This window comes from Linepithema humile, chromosome 4 (assembly GCF_040581485.1).
Source record: "Linepithema humile isolate Giens D197 chromosome 4, Lhum_UNIL_v1.0, whole genome shotgun sequence".
Taxonomy (NCBI): Eukaryota; Metazoa; Arthropoda; class Insecta; order Hymenoptera; family Formicidae; genus Linepithema; species Linepithema humile.
This window is the reverse complement of record NC_090131.1, coordinates 17,321,440-17,335,439: the sequence shown is the minus strand read 5'-3', so window position 1 is coordinate 17,335,439 and position 14,000 is coordinate 17,321,440. Positions and strand designations below refer to the sequence as shown.

The window sequence follows — 14,000 nt, the reverse complement described above, 5'->3', positions numbered from 1 at the left end:
AATTATGCTGTGGCGCGTACCGCGCAGTGCATAAATAATAACATCGCGGAGAGGAAGCGAGAGCGAAAGGAGGCGGAATGGAGGCCGCCGTCGATTTATCCGCGAGCCACAAGTACAAAAAAGTAGAGAAGTGAGTCGCGGGGCAAGGATGGTGGGAAGGGAGAGGAGGACCGGGAACGTGAATCACGCGAGTAACGCTGAATAACGACTGGGGTTGGGCAGGCTAGTGCATTTTTTAGCATTTGCATGCATTAAGCAGATACGAAGATTAAATGCCGACAAGGAATTCGCTTGTTTGTTTGTGACGTATGATAATGCGAGCGTTGCATAAGAGTGTGCAATCGTGCTTTCTTTTTAATTATGAGCTATTGTTTATACGTGTGCTTTTTATCTACCGCGCTTCATATTCACCGCTCTCTCCGTCCGGTTCTTAAACATTCTCGTGAATTATGTTTCGCGGAATTGATTACGTAGCGATGTGCAATTTGCGAAATGAAATTAGGATTATTGTATTGTATTATTTAGCTCATTGTACTAGTTTACGCTGCAAACCATGTATTCATGTTTAATAATGTATACAGTCTCTCCACCGCTAAATATGCAACCTTGTTTCGCTCTCTACGTAATCTGAATCTCTTTAAACTTGAAATGAGTTTTACAACACAAGAATAATTACGAAAAATATCTGTTACCAGTAGAGGTATCAGATTTAACTATTTTCGAAAATACAATAACAAAAATATAATATAATGCAATAATAATAACGAAAATATAACTCGAAATATTATATTCATACTATTATATATCTATGTATGTAATTTCATATCTCGTAGATATACAAGCAAACAATTGCATTGAACATTCAATAATGCTTCAGATACGAATATCAGATAAGAACTTGCGGAGAAAAAAAACTCTTCAGATTAAAACAATCGCGTTTTATGCGGCATACAATCACGCGGTGTGCCTGTCTGCCGATTTGCATAGCAAGCCGCTTATATCCGCAGGATATTTTGCATTGGCATATTTTGCATCATGCTACTGATCCGCGGATAGAAAGGATTCATTTAGGATGTTTGCGAAAAAACAAACGATGCATCGTGCCGCTTGTGCCGGTGATTTTCCGACGAAATCGCGACGAAATACGCATACGATCCAGAAAAAGTATTGAATTTGTCTCGAACAGAAGAAATTCAATCGATATCGAGCACCGCAAGATGGAAATTACTTTATCAGTTTTCTAATTACTCTCGGAGCGGCGCGATATAAATATTTAACGCGTGATCATCAAGGCTGCTTGATGCGCTGCATACTTGCGCGAGATCATAGACGAATCGTACTCGATGTACTCGCGAAACAGTATTATCTTCCGCGTAAATACCGATGGCAAGTTCGAACCCCGGAGCGCTCGAAGTCGAGCCTCGGATATCCGATTACACGTGCCATTAAACAACAAGTAGCGCGATTTAAGAAAGTTTAATTTCAACGACTTTTGAACGAGTTTTTGAACTAATCCGGAGGGACTATAATTACGACGACGCGCGGCAGTACGTAATTCTTTCCGATCTACCGTGACTGCCGCTGAATTCCGTAAGCAAGAGACTCGGCTCGCGAGTCGCAGCAGCATAAATCGTAATTATAAACGGATAAATTCCGACCGCTGTGTTTGCTCACTAATTGCGGCCATGGAAGTTTAATCGTCCGATAAAATTTACATTTTTACGAGCGTCGCCGCAAAACCGACCCCGGGGTTTCAAATAAAACGGCGAAACCTTGAAGTGCTTCCGTCTACCACGACCACTCAGTTCGTTTACCCCGCCGTAGCTTTATCAAGGAAGTAACGAGTGAACAATTACGCGCGCACTGCTCATGCATCGGCCGCCGAGACAGACGTGCGGGGCAAAATGAAGCATGGGATTTCGTTATTTCCTTTCCGTTCACGCACGGACGACGGCAAACAACGGGAGATAATAAATAAAACAAAACAAAAATAAAAACAAACTACGCGCGGTATCTAAATGCGTGCGCACGCATTCTAGAATCAGCCGAACTAACGGCGTAACGAAGTTAAGATCCGAATGCATACTCGTCACGGAGATGAAATAGTGCGCGCAGTTGGATGCAAAACGGGTTTACCGGATCAAACTGGTGGTAACCGGAAACTCCGTGCAACCGCACGGTATTCATTATTTGTCTGACACGTGTATTCCGTCGCGTATCATCCTCAGCGGAATAATCCCCGAAATAGTAACCGATGCCGAGTTTCGGAAAGGGCTCACGGCATTGGAGTTGGGTTGGTAACGCGATTGGAGTTAGATTTCGAGAAAAAAATGTGAAACTGGCGTCTCGCTTGATTCGCCCGAAATACAGATCCGCAATCTCCGCGACGAAACTGCGCAAGATTGCCTTGTTATCCTAATCCCAGTGTTTTGCGCTTATCGCGAAATTAAGCGGCTTGCATTTACATTCAAGTTAAACCGCATCGGCCAAACTTGGGTTGCGAAGTTACGACAGGCGTGTCGTAACTTCGCCACGTTACATTTCCTCGTTCCGTACAATCTTTCTACTGCACTGCCATTGTACAGCGCAATTTCGTGGAGCGAGGCATGGAAATCGGCTAATCTTAATCATCCGGCCTGACAACGTCGCCGCTGTCTCCCTTGTCACGGGGAACGATCGTCGACATCCGCTTTAGGTCTCCGAGTAATTGGAACACGGTCTTAAGATGAACGCTTCCGTCTCATCAGCCGCAACCGAGTGACCCACAAAAACTAATCGCTCCATAGCGGGCGGGTGAAATGGCCCGCCCCTCGCAAGAAACTCTCGCCGCGACAATACCGTCATCACCGCCTCCGCTATCGTAAAACGCCACTGCGGCTCCGCTGTAAGCGTCTCGCGACGTCGAGATAGATAAATAGAGAGCGTGGGGGGGAAAGGAGGGTGGAAAGGGTTGAAGCAGATACTATCGTGGTGAACGGGAAGCGAGAGAGCGACGGAGAGATCACGAAGCGCGCCGCAACAACGAGAATGTGAGTGAGTGAGTGAGTGAGCGAGAGAGAGAAAGAGAGAACTGTCGCGAACGTGCTCGTAACTAAGCGCACTATTTCGAGCAATCCCGTTAGTTAGTAGGAGCATCACGTCGGGGGATTTATCTTGGACTGTGGACTGTGGACGGCTTAAGTGGGTGAGGCTTCACGTCCTTCTCCCACGTTTTCCCGCTCTTACGCCCTCGACCTTCTTCGTCCGGCACCCCCTCACACTCCCTCGCCGGTCTTAATCACACGTAGCGAGGCATTCACCGCGAAGAAGACGCGACTGAAAGGCGGCCCCGGGCTCTCATTCGCAACACTCGCCCAGCTCCGTGCGGATTCGACGTGCACCTACAATCGTCGGTTTTCGCCGCGCCCTCGTCTCGTACCCCGCGCACCCATACTTCGCAGACGTACATATGTATTTACCCGCTGTATCTCCTCAAGGATTGCCGGCGTCATTCCGCGGGGGATTCCGCCTCGTAAATCTGTTATTTTGACGGTTGTAAAAGGATATTCTAACGTGACGATAACTCGGCTGGAACTCAGCTTTCGTCCTTACGAAGGTCACAGCCGGGATACAGCTGCGACGTTTCAGGGCTCCCCGGCTATCGCGCCGGGCATTAAAGTAAGCTTGTCTCCCGACCGTTTGTTACGGATAATCGAAAGAAATGATGGCTATCATTTTTTTCATTAATATCGTGATATCGATCCCTTCCTCGGGGATCTTCTCGCGAAGATATATGCGTATTTGCCATGGAGAATGCCTTGATGTAAGTCTATGAAGCGTTGGGCGGTGTGTAACTGAGAATAAATCTGTCGCTTAACGCTATTCTGCATGCTTTATGCAAAGAGCCGCTGAAGCCACGGTAACATCTCACGGACTTATAGATGAACAAAGGACCTGATCTTGCAGCAGCATATGATGCGCATAATTTACAAACGTAAATTTTAAAGAACATTTTAGATATCGTATATAACCATTAATTAGAGACAGTCAGCTGTTGCTTCTTCCGGCATTAATGTATAATTTTCTTTTTTAACAACTACGTAAAAAATAATACATTTGATGCGAGAGTGTTTTTGTAAAAAAAATTAATTTTTTTATTGTATTATATAATAATAGCTATAAACCCGTTAAATCCGTAGTGAGCATTTAACGGGAGTGCGGAAAAGCGAGATAAGAACTGGTCGGCGTTGTCGATCCGCGAAAATAAACCCGATGCTTGAGGTATATGCCCTCGTAATCGGTTCTTTTCCCATGGAGAGGGTGGATCGTGGTAAATTGCCGGTACGATACCGGAAAGGCGAGGGACGGTTGAACGGTCTGAGGCTCGCTTGGAAATAAATCTGTCTCTTCCCGTGGGACTAAACCGGATTTATTTCCGTAGCTGTAACTTTAGCTGCGCCGCGAGGTTCATATAGGTCAGACTCGTAAGTCTCCATAGTTTGGACGTCGCTTAAATCGCTGTGTCGCACAGTTTCCGAGACCGGTCAGTTTCGTCGAGCGACAATTATTGCACGACCGACACCCGCAATCTACATCAATTTAAAATACGCCGCATCGTGCTTTATATAAAAAAAAAAAAAAACAGACAAAAAAATGAAAAAGCATCGAAATCAACGGGCACGGTTATTTTTTTTATCGCAATGGACAAATATATCACAACGTGAAATATAAAACACAGTGCTGGCTGACAATATAGAAAGATACTCTTCACTTAGATACTCCTGACTTTTAATCTCGTTAGTTTTCGTTAGTTTTGTAAAGATACAAGCTTTCGGCAAGTCTCGTTTTGCCCGATCGTCGCTCATGCGTGCGTGACTACGAGAACATACAGATCAAATTCCGTAGATAAAACTGCCGGCAAGTTTTAAGAACGATCGGACGAACGGAAACGCACGGATAAAGCACGAGAAAACTGGGAAAAAGAGAAGAGAGTGAGGAGCGGGGAAACAGGAGAAAGTCCGCGCAAGAGGAATGGCAGAGAGGCGAGCCGTGCAAGAGGGCGAAAGGAATGGAGTCGCCGCAGTCGGGGAGACATTCGTCTTAGAGGGCAAGGATTATGTTTGCGAGTGATCTCATGCAAGAATCCCATAAATTTTCTCCCTCCCGGCGGCGAAAGGGGTTGCCAACAAACGAGCGTATAAGAATGAGGGGGAGAGCAGCAACGGCGGCAAAATGTCGGCAATTTGGGTAATGCGCCGCAGTAATGAATCCGCGGCTGTGGCCTGCAGACCTGACGAATAAATAAATGTAAGAGCTACTGTGTCCATTGAGCGTGTTAATATTTAGTGCCCGCGACAGAGCTGCGTGCGACACATCGATATCGCGTAATTCGCAGTTTAATTTACGACGATGACACCCGTGGGAAGTAGATAGATAGGCTCATAGTTTGCGACGGCGAGATAGAACGTCATTAATCTCTGCAATATATCGGTCTCTTTACACATATTTTCGAAAATCCTTTTCGATCGAACTCGTGAACAAAGAATAAATTAAATTATGATAAATTACATTCAATTATTAATTTCCATTTTTTAATTAAAAATATCCTTTTCATCATATATCATTCAGATTGAAGAGATTTAATTTTTCAAGAGTGCTAAATTTTTTTATTCAATAAATACACAATAAAAATTTACTAATAAAATATCAAATTATTGAAAATTTCTCTTTTGTTTTTTAATTTTTTTAACAAATCGATACGACACTTGATGATGTGCCGCGCTAATAACATCATCAGCTAATTGAATTGGACAAGTGAAAAACGCGCAAAGGCTCGATCCACACAAAGAGAACAGAGTTAAATTGAAAGCGTATGTGTAAGCAGTAAGCTAACGTAACGAGATTGACGTCGGCATTCAATTAAGTTTAAGCTGCTGGCGATAATTTTTCAGCCTTTGTTAACTCTTCTCGGCGCGACTCGTTAACCTATACGGACAGTATTAAACCTACCAATCTCATTGCAAATCTCATTGCAAAGTACGGTCGTTTAACCACGTTTTATTATGAAACTTGTAAATAAGGAAACTGTAGCGCGTTTATACCGCACTAAATCACATTAAGCAGATTATGCGAACGCCGTTATGCAGACGTAAAAAAAAGATTAAAACAAGCAAAAATAAACAACACGCGAAGATAACCTTCCGTAGCAGTTATCTCGCACCGGCGAACGTCGTATCGATTCAGGCGCGAGGATATTTCTATCGCGAACAATATTCTCAAGGCATAATGCGGAGTCAGTGCAATACTAAGCGCGGCACATCGAAATCTTGCCAGTTTATATGTGAAAGATGGCGGGACATGGACGCGTTTTCGTAAATACAATAAAACATTCTCCATAAATAATGTCCGACTGTCAGCACTTGCTGTACCCAATATTACTTCGTTCCCCTGGGATTTATCGCGTGCAGCGCAATGTGTTCTTACATGTGCAAAAGAATTTAATACTGTAGAATGCACCAAAGAAATATTACGTACAATAACGTTCTCCGTGTTACTTGGAGTGAAATTCTTCTTAACCGCGGGCTCTCATACATACCGCCGTACCTAATAGTTTGGCGCGTTTTTCGCGAAGAATACATTTGTGCGGCATGCAATTTTTGCACGTCAAAGAAAATGAAATATTGCGGGCGCCGTGTCATCGTTATAGTTTGAAATATCGCATCGTTTCGGCGAACGTTACGAATGTATTTTTACCGGCGTATCTTTCCGGCACAGATTAATTAAGGCATATACGGCAGAAGGATATCGGCAGGATCCTTTTTAATTAAGCCGATGCGTCGCAGTATTATATTTTTCCTCCCTTCCTCGCTGTGTTTTTCCAGACTGAATCTTTTGTTTTATCGCCGAGTGTGTCGTTCCTCATCGCGGAGGTACATATCGAAGATACATATTGAAGACAAATTGAAAGAGTGAGAAATAATTATCTCAATATCAGGTATGCAACATAGAATCGCCGACAAAGGCATTCTACTCCTTTTAATAAAAAATTTTAATAACGACGATATTTAGAATCAGCGTTTCTCGCTTTAAAAAAAAAAGACATTGCATAACGTCGACAATTTTTTTCCGCGAACGGAAGTATTCATAACATTTCTCTTTTAAAGAGACCAGAGCTGCGCTTATTACGAGTGATAACAAACAACATTTTACCAAGTTTTGCGAGCCGCGCTTCGTAGTTATTTGCTAAACATGTCTATCAACCTGTTTCACATGTATGGATAAACAATTACTGTTTGTCTTGCTGTCGTCAAAGAGCGAATTATCGTCAAAGACCGGAACTTGACACTGCAAATAAACATATATTGACAAGCAGCAGTTACAACCATCGTGACACGCGTCGCGAATGTCAAAGTGAATCGTCGTATCGTCACGATGACGCATCAATGCTATTGACCATAATTAAGGGTCTTTACTTAACGATCGATTATCGATCAGTTTCGAGTAGTGCGCCTGCGACCGCGGGGTCAACGATCCGCTCCTTCTGTACCGAGTATGATCGATGACGGACATCAGGGAGCGAGCGTCAAATGATTTATCGGGCTCTGACTATCCGCCACGGCGCGATATTCTCCTTTCAGGACTTCAGTATCCTCGGCTTCATTCATTCTAAATACGCCATTCTTATCATTGGTTTTTTTTTTTTTTATTTACAAGCCTAACGAGATACTTGAAAGATCGGAAATAGCCGCGATTAACCCGACATGTAATATAAATCAGTTTTGCTCCGCAAAGTCCGGAAATGTGCTGTCTGATTAAATTAAATTCTCCTGCGGTATGCGACCTCGAAATATGCGCGCTCGTCGGTACAATTTCAAATATTACTACGCGAAACATTCATTATAACGTGGAGCATTTCTCGAATATCCTCAATTAAGTGCTACTTACTTTATTACTGCGGTTGTGCCTTGTTAATGTAGTCTACTTCCGCCTTTGTGTATTCCCCTAGAATCTGCACCGATGTGACATTACATTCGTTACATTCCACGGCGGACTATTGCATCGGTGAAGTACTTAAATACTTGAAGTGCCGCTGCAGAGCGGCGTATAATGGCGCGTTCTTCTCGCGAGTCGTATTAATCACCGGGGCGATACAGCAGAATGTCGTTAATTTTTCAAGGCAGCGTCGAGTTTAATATTCTCGCGGAATATTACGTGCACGACATTCAGTAGGAATCTGTCTTCGGCGACGTGCCGACAAAAATTCTTTTTCGCGGAACGTTCCTCCTGACGCACCCGGCGATTCTTGCGCAACTGCGATTCTTTATTCTTTATTCTCTCAAGCAGGGCGAAGCCGAGCGAGATAGTACGATTTAATTTATCCTAACTCGTAGATTTGCGCGATCGTGACACGTGAAAAATTATTGTGCGCCAACGCAGTTTCTCTTTACACAGATTGTTGTAAAAATCATTGCAAAGTTAAGCACCGATGTATAATTATAAAATAGTATAATTTCTACCAAATTCTATCAACTCTCACATATTTTGCAATGTCTAAAAAATTAATTAATTATAAACTACTGCCTTTTGGTACTAGATTTCGAAATAGCAAAGTGTTGATAATGATGAGAATCATGTGGTAAATAGACATTGAAGAAATTACAAAAGATTCAGTGGAAAAGACACAAAGAATGAAGGTGGAGGGTGAAGGGCGAAAAAGCTACTGTGGAAAAGAATGGAGCACTTACTTATTGTAAAGCGCTGGATGTTGTTATCGCAGTCCATCTTCTTATCTATCTCTGACTTGGACTGGAAGGTCCAAAAAGGCAATCAAAGTACCTCTTTCGATTTACCGTAGATACTTTCGTTCGCGGTATCACGCCATATGTTACGATAGCCAACCGTTTTAATCCCCATCTACTCTTTCGATTATTGCTTCGTAATTTTTTTCTCTTTTCCCAAATAATTCAGTTTGTTTTTCTCTATCACCGCTATCTTCTTCATTCTCGAATTAAGCAATTACTTAGATATCTACTTCAATTTATATCTGTACCGGTCAATATTGCCAAACAATAAAAAGAGAAACAATTTCTTGCTATTATTTTGGCACAAACAAAACACCTCCTTGTATTTATATCATTATCTCAGTCGCATTCTGCATAATAATTTAAAAATCTAGTTTAAAAAATATATCATTATTTAAACATATTATAAGAAATATTATTTATCTAATCATTTTAATTTATTCGAAAAAAGATATAAAACTCTAAATATTAATTTTACATAGTTTTTACAAGATTAAATATATATTCGATAATTATTGCAACAACGGGATTTAAAGAGCGTTGCGTGTTCTCGATGTCGGTGACGGGATAGCGCATAAATTACCGTCATGTCAAGAAAACTCCGCGGTGGCAGAATTTATTCGCAGATTATCGCACTGCTTCCCGCACAGTCGCCCCTCCGCCATCCTCAAATCCCGCCATTCTACCGTGAGAGCTGTCGCGTCGGTACGTATATTAAAATTCGGACCGTTGGGGAGGGAGGGGGGATAGGGGATGATAAAAAAGATTCGAATTTAAAGGATGCCCGGATGTCAGGCTATCGTCCATGCGTCCATTCAATTTGCCGTCGATTACGGGACCCTTCTCGCTCTCTCTTTCTATCTGTCTGTCTATCTCTCATGACCCGTATCCATCGTTCGTATGATCGACGAGCATTAACCCCTTCCGTCACGCGAGCTCTTTGTGAAAAAATTTTGTACAAAAAATTGAACCTCGTTACTCTTTCTCCATCATATGAACGAGTGACCCACAAAGAAAAAATTACTATAGACATTTCGCGGGCACCTCATTTTCGGGCGCCTGAAAGTTATCGTTTGATTCTTCATTACATTTCAATGATACATCTCTTAATTCGATCCAAAAGTTTTTTAAACTTTTGAATAAAAGATTCTATTCTATTCATAAAATTCTTTAATTTTAAGTTTACGTGAGAGAGTAAATTAATGAGTGAACTCTTGAAAAAATTAAGTACAAAGAAAAAGAAATAAGTTAAGAAATTAATTTTCCAAATAAATTTAAATTTTAATTAAAAATTAAATTTCTTTATCATAATGGTGGTATAGAGCTAAGAATTCTAAATGAGCGTTTGAACGCGGGGCAAAAGTGAATTATGGTAAATAATTGCGAGTCCTGACTATCAAGCAAGACTCTATGAATCTTGTTCGTGCGTATTATACAGAACGAGAGAGAGAAAGAGAGAGAGAGAGAGAGAGAGAGAGAGAGAGAGAGAGAAAGAGAGGGAGCCGATGTCACGCATGTCGCAATCCGTGTCGCGCGTATCTATCATCAGAGCTATCGTCTATTAAAGCTGAACTAATGCTACGTTAAATAACGTAAGCATAAAAAAATTTTTTTTAAACGGAGATTTAAAAATTCTTAAATTATTAAAACTATCCAGTTTTATAAAATTCTTTTCTGAATGTTATTTTTATGTTAGCTTTCTTTTACCGTCTTACATTTATATTACACGGAAAAAAAAGTAGTGTCAAATCAAAGCTTATATACTCAAATTAACGCGTTCATTGTTTCGTATATACGCAACAATTTATAATCTTCCGATGAGAATTTAATAATCTTAAATTTTAACAATACTATAGTCTTATATTTCCATTTTATAATGATCACTTGAAGAATACAATATTTAATTTTACTCCAAGAAAATTATAATCTTTTATTTGAAAAATATGTTATTTTCTATCCAACATTTTGTCTTTTCCATTCAAGAAAATTATTCTTAAATAATAAGAATATTTTTTTCTTGGTTGAACTATATAAAATGACTTCATTCAAGCCAATTTTCTTCGTTTAAAGCAATATAATCTCATTTCAAGATTTTCATGTTAAAAATAAAGATATTTTTAAAATAAGAATATCTTTTTTTTCCGTGTACATTTTTGCTATCTCAAATTTAGATCTTGATATTATCATAATAAATCATTTTAATAAATAAACAAACCTAGCTTATATAAAAGGCAATTCTACATCCATATTAAAGTCCCTCCACCATCGTTAAAGAAATCTGCATTTTTTGCGAAAAGTTACTTACCACATCGTTACTTTGCTGTCGCTCGATGCCTCCTCCTCCTTCTCCTCCTCCTCTCAGCGATCCTTCAAGGCACTCCACACTGACTCACACGCGTTCGCGATGCACACCTTGCTCGCGTGCATACCCGAATCCGAAAATCGCACGAAACTCACTTTAAACGGCACTCCCGACGTCGCATGCGAATCAAACCGAATTGTCCAAGATGCGACGTTACGCGCGAATTCCGTCCGCGTTTCAGATGAGCGCACTTGTCAATTGAGACACGATTACTCTCTCAATACAGAGGGCATAAGCCTGAAGAAGGTAAGATGCGATTAGTCACGGGGTCAACTGAATACCGGCCAACAGCATTTTTCGGTGCACACCGTCAATACTGAAGTCAAAACATGCTGACTTCTATGCTGTAATTTATATGATTTTAAAGTTACTATTAAGTATTTTGAGCATGCAAAAAGTAACATGATAATCATGCATTATATGTTAGCACGTCTGACACTTAAGAGTTCCAGTGGATCCCATGATAAAAATCGATTCTTCCCTCCCCCCAAGCTGAACCCAAAGTCGAGAAAAAAGGAATCGTTAATCGTGTCTCAATGTTTATCGTACATCATTCAGCAAAATGCGTTCGTCTTACGATTCGCTAGAATACGGCGTTTCGTACTCGCGCGAAACTATCACGGCACTTCCGGCATTAACGGCACTCCCGACTTTATTACATTATGAATGAAATTGCGACGGAAGGAATACTTACTAGCACTGACGCAGCACAAAAATGTTTATCTGTAAAACATAAATATATTTACATTACAATAGCGTCCAAAATATAACTACAGCTTAATAATATTATTATTTACAATAAATAGAATTCTGTTCCTTGGATTTCAAACTAATTAAATAGATATTAAATGCGATGTCATGTGCGCTTGACCGCGTATGTGCGAGTAACGTGCAACGCATTCGCTTAGCAAAGCGCTACTGCGAATAATAGTGTGTAATGCCAGCGCCGAGTTCGCAATTCCATGAGGCCGCGTAACACGCTCGAGTAAACAGAAAACTCGTTTACAGCAGTTTCCAATTGTTTAAATATTATTAATTGACGAGATCTGTGTAAAATATTAATTAAATTTTAATTAAAGAAAAGGATGAACGTACTCGACGGTTAAGTGATAAATAATGAGAAAAGTGAGATAAGAAAGTGGCTCGATGCCTTCCTTGACGTAGGAATGTCATATTCCTCGGAACTACTTACGTACGTCAACATTTGCGAGAGTAATGAGCATTCCTTGCCGCGAGTGACGCGCGGCAAGTTGCCCTCTCGCTAATTACCAAATAGTCCGTCTCGTCGCTAATTATAGCGTCAATTAGACACGACGACGCGCTCGCGGATTAAGGGGCAGCCGCTATATTTAAAGTACGCAATTTCCGTCGACTGTTTGAGAAGATCTACGACCATGTCGACAACAAGGAAACCATGCGAAAAGGGCGTGAGTTTGCCGCCAAAAGGGATTCTGTGAGAGCGCCACGGAAAGATTCGGTGCGCCTCGTTATCCATGTGTAGGAGGCTCAGACAAACAGCCTCGTTTGTCACGCGCTGACCTCCCCACCAACCTACCCCTATTCATTTCGCCTTCTCTCGTTCAGCCTCAGCTACTCGGAAGTCTGACGTTCGCAAAGAATGTTCTCCCTCCCAGACAAATTTTGATGCAGCTTGATATCGTTGCAGGATAAATGAAAGCGATGAATGAAAGCGATTTAAAAACGCATTTGTTATTGCTGCTATTCGAATTATTTATTAGTGGTAGAAGATCAAATGTAGAATATATATATATGCGATGTTCAATACCAAAAACTATCGGAGATCATATCCATTTTTGAATTTTTTCATTTTTTTACTGCACGCTTAAAACTATAAAACTTGTATAGGGCGCTTTTTTCTATCTCCAATGGCTTTCGATATGACCGTGAGTGGTTACAGTTTCCGGAGGGTTGCAGAACGCACGTTAAAAATTATTTTTATCTGGTCTACCGGCTTTGTGAAAATCGAAGGATTTCCGAACATTCCTTGTGCCAGGGAAATGCGCTCGGTGCGCTAAAACATCACGAACGAAATACTTGTACGTACTTTGAAAAACAGCCGATTCACGCTCCCTTTGTCGCCTTGCCAGCTTTAATAAGGGAAAAACGGAAAAAACGGACTGCAGCTCGAGATTAATTACGGTCGACCGACTTTTTACTTCCGTAATTGGCGCGGCCGCGTCCGCTGTTTTAACGGCACCGGGTGCAAAATCACAAGTCTTAAAAATTAATTAAAGGAAAAATGGAGCACTCGCATGAATTACAATTGATAAATAATTCCTGCGTGTTTTTTTTCAATTATCAACGAAAATATAAAGTTATGAATATTATTTGTTTACTATTAATATTATTTTAATTTATAGATTTTAGTTATTTAAAAAAAAATATTTTTCTAATAACAATTGTTACTATATTTTTGCAAAAAAACAATTATAAAGTGCACAACGTATAAGTACGAAATTCAGTGTCTTTGTTAAAGTACAATACATTCTATACATTTCGGTGTCACTATCCTTTTATATTCCATAATAATAGCACGCGAGCGTTAAATGTAGCGGCGACCAAAGTGACCTCGCTGACCACGAGGCTAGACACTCATTATTGATGAGCCGCATAGAAAATGGCTGCTAATATAGTAACCAAAATTTATGCAATACCTTTATTAAGTTAATTACGATAATAATTATTATGCGAATCATTGGAACGCGGAATATAAGAATTACCCGTCTAAGATAATTGGAATTAATAACGAATGGAAATGTAGTTTATTCCGTCTTCATTATTGGCGATGAATAATTTTTAATCCGATAAGTGGCCAGCCGACTTTACTTCCATCGACA

At 40.7% G+C, this 14,000-nt stretch overlaps 1 protein-coding gene across 11 annotated transcripts in view; it reads right to left on the bottom strand.

The window, feature by feature from the left end:
• The window catches only part of LOC105670217 (uncharacterized), a 231,340-nt gene that overhangs the window by 200,637 nt on the left and 16,703 nt on the right, over nt 1-14,000 (bottom strand). For all 11 annotated transcript variants that reach the window (XR_010889668.1, XR_010889669.1, XR_010889665.1 and 8 more), the window contains exon 7: nt 11,086-11,865. Coding sequence is in view for 5 of the 11 variants with exons in the window: in XM_067352975.1 (XP_067209076.1) it covers nt 11,086-11,090 (5 nt within the window). In the remaining 6 variants the exon portion in view is untranslated. The remainder of the gene's footprint in view (nt 1-11,085; nt 11,866-14,000) is intronic.